General features: G+C 32.4%; 1 protein-coding gene across 1 annotated transcript; it reads left to right on the top strand.

Annotated features, from left to right (window-relative positions):
• The first annotated feature begins 1,206 nt into the window (after positions 1 to 1,206).
• Positions 1,207 to 2,040, top strand: LOC106767187. The gene has a single exon (XM_014652030.2). It carries the CDS (start codon positions 1,316 to 1,318, stop codon positions 1,679 to 1,681), a length of 366 nt encoding a protein of 121 aa, XP_014507516.1. The 5' UTR covers positions 1,207 to 1,315; the 3' UTR covers positions 1,682 to 2,040.
• The last annotated feature ends 6,877 nt before the right edge of the window (positions 2,041 to 8,917 follow it).

Below are 8,917 nucleotides of genomic sequence, written 5' to 3'. Positions count from 1 at the left end.
ATCTAAGTCCTAAACAATTAAACTACAATTATTACAAAAGCTTTTCATAACAAAAATAAGTCTTCAAAGGATCTTCATGAATCTTGATAAATCTTGACTTAATTTGGGCATCATCAAAACTTCATCTTCACCATTTTGCTAACAAAAATAATACAGAGAAAAATAATCTAACATAAACTATGTGTACCATATCATCACCCCCACAATCAAACATGTCGGACGGTCTTGGAGAGCCAAATGCGGCCAAACTGGTTGAATGTGGTAATAATCCTTACTCAAACCGAACGGCCAGAAGCTGAACGTCTGCTCTATTCAATAATTTGGTCTTTCTACAAGGATTAAAATAAGTGGTAATTAGAGATATTTGGTTGAGAATGGACCGTGATTAAGATTTCGCTAATCCTAGGCCCATGACAAAAACTATAAGTACAGATCAAAGGTAAGAGGTAGGTGGTTCACATTTGCTGTATATTTACTACTAGTGTTAAATTATTGTACGGATAACTGACTTTTGCATCGGAGAACCTTTGACAGATACACCTCCGAAAGGTATAATAAAGACGAAAACAAAAGACGTAAACCGAACGACTTTCTAGAAGAAATTGCGTAGATATTGAAAATTGTTTCACCTCACACACCTGAAACACTATGTATGTTTGAAAATTGAATTTTAAAACAAAAACACTAATTTTACAATTTACTTCATTTAGCACATGTAGGTTGTTTTAATTAAAGATGACTTTTTTGAAAATTATGAGTAAAAGATAATAAAAGCAGGACTAAAATTCAAAATCTGTCCAATGCATACTATTTTATGTCCAAGTAGTTGAATTTAAATTTTAAACTAAATGTAATGAACTAACAAGCATAAATAGATAGATTTTTTTTCCTCTTCCAAGTTATTCGATATATTTAGCTGTAAAAACCTATTTATAATTTCAAACGTGTGAAATTATAAATAACTTTTTATAGAATTAATTATTTTTATGAAATATATTCTCATATCATATCATATATATATATATATATATATATATATATATATATATATATGCTTTTACGAAAAAAATGAAAAATTAGTTATTCATAAAAATAATTTGGTTCTGTTGTAAAAGTTTATTTTCATGACTAATCAAATCTCACTTTACAACTTTTTATCAGAATTAAAAATACTCTCATCAAAAGTCACAACAATAATCAACTAATGAAAAAGGGAATAGGGCTCAACCTGGAAAATTATAACCAAAACACCATCACTGCTTCTTCTGCTCTTCGGTAACAGATCTCTCTCATTGCGCAAACTCCTTTCGTTTCCATGGCTTCAGCGCTGCAGAAACTGCTTCGAAAACCACCATTATTACCCTTTAAATTCATTTCTGCCGTTAACCCTTCTTCTCTCCTCCAAAACCCTATTCTCACTGTTCCCTCGCAGTGTCACCCTCAACCCTCTCCCACAAGCCCGGCTACGCAGCAATTCGATGCCCCCACCGTCATCTTTCCCAGTTTTCCTTTTGGCTTTTTCCCAAAACCCGTTTTTGAAAGTGGGTTTCGTTCCCTGGATGATGGGGTGGAAGAAGATTCGGGAACCATGTGGGCGGACAGCGTTAAGAAGAAGCGCAAGCGGAAGATGAACAAGCACAAGTACCAGAAGCTGAGGAAGCGCTTGAGGAAACAGAGTTAGAAGGTGAGGGTTCAATGGTTTTGATGCCCAACAGGAGAAAAAGAAAATCTTTGGACTTTATCAATTTATTTTCTTTATTTTGTTTTACTGAAAGAGTGAGGGTGTCTTTCTTTCAATTAGTATGTAGTGAGAGGAGACTTGAAGGGGAAGAAGAGATGTTTAAAGTTCTATGACAATTAGTTGGAGTCCAATTGTTTTGGATTTCTCTTTTATGATTTTTGGTTAGTTTAAATGTTGCTATTGCACTTTATTTGATACATCCCTAGGTTATGATAAATAATGCATGCAATGACACTCTAAGAACAAATCGGTTTTTATGATGAGTTTGTTGATTTTTATAATAGTTCCTCCTTGATTTAGTGCTCTTGTTTTTGGATTGATGATGATTACTCCTTTATTTCTGTTTTGACTCTGCAAAGACATGGATGTTGGTTTCCTTACCATGGGCACTTCTAAAAAGAAGACAAAACAATGAAATATTTCATAAGCTAAAGTTAGCTTATACATAATTGGTGTTTAGAAACTTTCTCATGTTATCTTCTCTTAAAGTTGGTTTCTAACTTGTTAGTCATGCATAGGCTGAATTTAGTTTATAGAAAAAATTGTTTCATTTTCTTTTTCTCTTAGAATAATTTGTAGAAAGTTTTTCTAAACAAGTCTTGCGCATATGGGTAACAACTTTTGACATGTATGTGCTGCTAACACATTACAGGGACCTATTGTTTGTGCTTTAGGATAACATTTGAAGTCTCAATTTTCATTTGTGACAAACCAATTGAGAAACTTGGATCAATGAGAATTTTTCTTTCTTTTCTTTTTGTTCTATAGGTTTAGATAATGCCACTTTGCCTACGAAAACAATAGGAATTATTGCTAGATTTGTGCTATATTATGACACCTAGCAGTTGTAAAGGAAGATGGGTATCTGGTTCATGGAATGACGCCTCCTATATAGATATTGTAGGAATCAAAAGCACTTGGGTTGGATGGGGAAAAGGCGTTCTGGTAGAGGATTGAATCTCTGACATCAGCTTTGGGTAAGATCATGAAGATTGGGTTGGTGCTAATTGAGATAGAAGCATGCTGGTCTTTTAAGTTATATTAAGTTTGTCTTCTATTTTAGAGTTCTGTACTTAACTTTCAGCCAAGGGTAGTTCTCTAGCTAAGTAGTATGGAAAATAATGTGTTAATTCTTTCTTTGTTGGATTTTTAAGTTAAGTCTGTATTCTATTTTAGAGTTCTCTGGTCAACTTTCAGCCGCAGGAAGTTCTCAAGTTAACAAGTATGGAAAATAATGTGTTAATTCTTTGTTTGTTTTCACCTTTGGTTTGAGTTTGCGTCTAGACGTTTCCAGAACATATAACCTTGTCCTGTTTTCTATTTTTAAAAAAATTTTAAATACAAAATCCAAGCTGATGGAGAATTTAGAAGCTCTCTTTGTGTATCAAGTAACAGTTTTAGTAGTTGAGTCTTAGAAATCTGTATTATTTAAATGTATTACATACTGTGGCTACTAGCAACCAAAGAGTCATTGTTGTATTTGATAAATGATAATTCTGCAAAAGTCAATCTCATTATTAGGCGTCTATGTAATGAAAAATAGTTCTGATGTCAAGAATTATGTTACGTAAGAGCCTGGTCAATTCTAGAATAATATATTGGAAACTGTGATTCTCAATGAAATTTCTACACATTGTGAATTTGGTGAACTATGTTCAGTGACTTGGGATAGAATGTTGATCATATTGGATTTCTTTCGTCTTAAGCAAACCCTTTATTTACCCTATAGAGGTACCTATCCTATTTTCATAATTTCCACTTGCTTTAAACCCTAATCTTAAACTAACTGCTTACCTGCATGAAGATTGAAACTTAACCATGATGACACTAATATGTGATGTTCTGAAACAGTAGCTTTCCTTTCTTATCTTTATAATTTTGTTGTTTTTGATGCCTATAGTTTTACTTCGCTCTTGTTTCACCTTTGCACTACTCTAGCAAAAGTTATGTAGACTTATTTGAAATTGGAAACAACAGAGGAAAATCTCTCTGAAAATTATAGATCTGCTTCGTGCCTGAATAATTTCCCTCAGGAACCTGTTTTCCCTTTTTTTTTCTTCAAATTTTAGTGCAATTCTCTGTGGTTTTATTGAATGTATATGTTCTGAAACATCACAAAACTGAGGATGTAGATCCATTAAGAATGATTTTTTTTTTAATGTTTTGAATGGTACTTGTGAAATCTGATACACCTGTTTGGCTTGTTTTAGAAAAATTCAAGCAAAACAAGTCAGCCCTAAAATTGCAATAACAATCTTATTTAAACTCTGAAAAATCGAAGTAACTAAAGCAAATTATAATGACAGGTTACTTTACATTGCTCTAGTGAGTCATTTTTACCTAATTTTACTCAGAAAAGACAGTCAAAATCCTTAAGGATCTAACTGATAGATGGGATATGACAAAATAAGATTATATGATATATAATGAGATAAGTTCTTTACTAGAAATTTTACATTAATTGGGGATATAATGAAATTATAGGATATTAGTGGATTATAATATAAAGGGAAGTGTAAATTTATGAACCCTGAGTTTTTTGTATCCTTTTTATGTAATATGAAATATAATTTAAATTATTTTTTTTCTTCACTAGAATAGACTAAAACCAAAATCCTTTTTTTAAATTTAATTAACTTTTTAATTTAAACAAAAAGTTTTTTTTTTTTTTTAATTTGTGATATAGGAAACCATGGAATCCTATCTCTAAGTTTTCTACTTCTCTTTATTGCTTATTTCTCCTTGCACCTCCACAATTTTAACCTATACTTTTATAAAGTTTTGTATTTTAGAATGTACACTTTATAATACCATTTTTTTTACATTTTGGATTATGTATTTTGAAATATAAAATAAATAATGTATTTTAATTATATATTTCAGAATATGAAATTTACATTATAAATTATACAATTCAAAATATAACATTTTTGTAGAGTAAAATTATAAAAATACTGGAAAAAATTGCTTAGGATATTGCATACATTGGATTACATAAGGTTGCTTTGGAAGGAGGAAGAAGAGAAGTTGATTTGGTTGAAAGTTTGTTCTCAAATGTTTGATGATGAAGATATTACATATATTTTCGAAAATTTATTGTGAAAATCCATCTCATAGAAATTTATTCTAGAAAACATTTCATATGTTCATAGAATGCATTTTATATATTCTGAAAAACTTGTTTTAGACATCTTGTTGTCCTGGGAATTTATTCTGAAAATTTGAAAAAAAGCTTCTTTTAAAAGATCTTAAAAATCAAATTGTGGAGTTGCAAAAAGAAAAAGCCTTGACTAAACTGTCTAAGATTCATAGAACAAAGGTCCAATCCAAGTATCTTCCGCCAGAAAATACTTCTAGAATTACTGTGCATTCTCTTTACTCTTTCTTTCACAAAAATAGTTACATGGCAAAACAATTTTTTTTTCCTGTTTTTAGTCTTTAAATATGAAGTGGATCTTTTTTGTATAACTTATCTTGGTTGTTGGTGAGGGTCGGAATCAGATTTTATGTGGTTAAAGATTCATGTGTTTAAAGCAACATTAGGTACCCCTAGTTCTTGATAAAACAGACAAATTTTGTTGTGATTTAAAAAACCATTTTAGATATGTTTGGATCTTTTATGTACCATCTACTACCAAATGCATTCGTAAACAATAATTTTTAGGTGTAATATTTTAGAAAATATGATTAGACAGTGTACAAAATAGTGTCACAAAACTCATATTGAAAAATATTTAAAGTTAATCAAAGATATTTTTAGATATAACTAAAATAAAGTTCTAGTTATGATATTTCTAAAAATACAACTTTTGATTCCAAGTTTGCCAAATGATCAAACCTCACATGAGATATTGATCTGCTTTGAAGTCTGTACTTTGTGTCTATTTTATCTTTAAAAGACAATTTAAAAGATGGAAGGATTAAACTGTTTTAGGTCTCGATTCCTAAGCGATGTGAGAGTATTGGTCAGTATAGGAACATAAGCCCTTCAATTGAGGTCTAAGAGGAATAACGAGTCATTCTCAATGAAGGCTTGAGACTGATGGATGGTTTGTTTGAGAACCACATTATGGGCCTTAGGGTTAGCATCAATGTTCTAATTCCAAGCCAATGAGTGACGTCGTTAGAGTCAAACACCATGTTTCTGAGGTATTGTCCGCATTGGAGTTTAGAGCTTTGTCATAGTTTTATCCTTAAAAAGAGTCTCGGAAGGTAAAAGGAGGAATGAGTATTAAAATTGTCTTAAGTATCAACTTCTAAGAAATGTGGGACTATTAGGTGTGATAAGAAGCCCCAAGTCAAGGTCTAAGGGGAATGAGGACTCATCCCGAGTGGATGTCTTAAGCGAACCAATGGTTCGTCTTTAGAACCTCGTTATAGGTTCCACATTGGGCACCAATTTTCCAATCACAAGTTCTTTAAGTGACATCATTATGGTTAACCACCATACATCTGAGGTATTCTTCCGATTCCAAGTCTGCCGAGCGACATCATTAGGATTAATCACCATGTTCCCGAGGCATTGTTTGCTTTCAAGTATGGAGCTCTATCATGGTTTTTCTTAAAAGGCATCTCGGAAGGTGAGAAGAGGAAGGAGTATTTAAACTGCATTTAGCCTTGACTCCTAAGTGATGTGGAACTTTTCAATATAGTAGGAACAAAAGCACTCTAGTGGAGGTGTATGGGGAATGACTGGTCATCCCCATAAGAGGGCTTAAGGGATAAATGGTTCTTTTTAGAACCTTGTTCTCAAGATTTAGGCGCCAATGTTCTGATCCCAAGTCCATCGAGTGACATCATTAGGGTCAATCACCATACATCCAAAGTATTGTCAACTTTGAAGCATAAAACTTTCACGGTTTTGTCCTCAAAAGGCACCTTAGAGGGTTGAAGGAGGAAGGAGTATTTAAATTGCCTTAGGGCTCAACTCCTAAGCGTTGTGAGGCTATTAGGCGTAGTAGGAACATAATCCCCCAATTGAGGTCTAAGAGGAACGATTGGTCATCCCCAATTAAGGGTTTAAGGGACTAATAGTTCATTTGAGAACCTCATTATCAAGACCACGGTGGGCACCAATGTTCTTATCCCAAGTTCATCGAGTGATATCATTAGGGTCAATCACCCCTCATTTGAGGTATAACCTGTTTTGGAGCTTGTGGTTCGTCACAGTTTTTTCCTTAAAAGGCGTCTCAAAGGATGGATGGATGAAAAAGTATTTAAACTGTCATAGACCTCAACTCCTAAGCGATGTGAGACTATTGAGCATGGTAGAAACATAAGGCTCCTAATAGAGGTCTAAGGAGAATGATTGCTCATTCCTAATTGAGGACTTAAAGGACCGATGATTCGTCTTAGAACCTCGTTACCGATGTTTGACATAAAGGCCGCCAGTGTTCCAGTTCCAAGTATGTTGAGTGAAATCATTTGACTCAATCACCATATATCTAAGGTATTGTCCACATTGCAGTGTGGATATTCGTTACGATTTTGTCCTTAGAAGGCGCTTTAGAAGGTAAAATGAGAATGTAGTATTTAAACTGCCTTAAACCTTGACTCTTAAGCGATTTGAGACTATTGGATGTGGTAGGAACATAAGTCTCCTAGTTGAGGTTTAAAAGGAATGACTGTTCATCCCCAATGGAGGTCTTAAAGGACTGACGATTCTTCTTACAAAAAGGTCCTCAAAAGAATTTTTTTAGTACTAATATACTTCAATTAAATTAATTATAAAATTATGTTTGAAAATAAAATAAAATTAAAATATTATGATTAATTGTTAATTTTTATTGGTATAAAAAATAATACTTAATGAGATAATAACTTTTTCCAATGAATCATAATTTGTTTAGAAAAAAGAGACTGGTTAATTATCTCTATTTTCTTACTAAATCGGTTATCATTTCTATCTTTTTTTTTCTCTCTAACTTTTCATTCATTGATTCTACTCCTTGAATCTTAGGATTTGAAAAAACACAAACAAAAAATTTCATTTCAGTAATAAAACCATAAAAATTTAATTTTTTAATAAACCATTTACATACTAAAATAAAAAATTTAATAAAATAATATAAATTTCAATTTCAATAAAAATCATTTACATAGAAATAACAACATAAGTATATTTCCTTTCTAAATAAAACAATAAAAATTTCAATTTCTAATAAAATCCGGGTTGTAATTTTAGAATAAGAAAACTTCACTCATTACCACTTGCGACTCGAAGATGGCCAGACTAGAAGCTGCAATAACGAGGAAGGTGGTGACGATGGCAACGAGGACAACAACGAGTGTGACAATGATCGCAAACCAAGCGAACGGTGATGAGGACGAAACGCGACCACCCACAGCGAGTGAACGAGTGATGACCACGATCGACAAGCGAACTAAACTCGGCCACGAACGACGATCGAATGGAGTGAAGCTTGACCACGAGCGACAAAGATCAGTGTTGGAATGAAACAAAACAAAAATGAAAAACATTAATTAGGTTATTAAACCCTAAACAAAAAGACTCCTCCTTTCTTCGTTTCTGCCTTTTCAAATTCGCTAAATCATTGTGAAATCGTGATTCTGAAAGATTCCACCAAGCCCATATATGGATCTACCGAGTTCAGTCCAAAAACGAATTTGGTTCCGAGTTAACTCGAAAACCATGGCTAAAAATGTAAACTTGAACAAGTTAATGAGTTAACTCGCGAGTTTGACAACTATAATGTTAACAATTTCACTAGTTTTCACCTAAAAGAGTTTTTCAAAACTAAAAATAATAAAAATTTATTAATCTTATATAAAAACTTGAAATATAAACTTTAAATCAAATCACGATACAATTTAGCAAAAATTGTTTTATAAGTAAATAAAAAATTCTTATATATATATATTAATGTAGGGACACGAGAAGAATTTTGAATTGAAATAGATGAAAGAAATAGTAGGAAATAAAAGTATTTAACATAATAATATGGAAGAGGCATGATTGGCAGCTCCCTTTCTTGTTTAGGAAATTGAAAATTAGCAAAGAGTGGAAGTTAGATGCAAAATGATTAATGAGATTAGTTACCGAAATGGACAAACATGAAACGTTAGACAACAGTGCATGAATGTGGTGAATCATCACATCAGTCGCAATCTGTGGACCCTAAATTCTTGGAATCAACCACTTATCTTACTGCCACC

Source organism: Vigna radiata, chromosome 1 (genome assembly GCF_000741045.1).
Source record: "Vigna radiata var. radiata cultivar VC1973A chromosome 1, Vradiata_ver6, whole genome shotgun sequence".
NCBI classification, from domain to species: Eukaryota; Viridiplantae; Streptophyta; class Magnoliopsida; order Fabales; family Fabaceae; genus Vigna; species Vigna radiata.
This window is presented reverse-complemented; position numbering and strand designations above follow the sequence as displayed.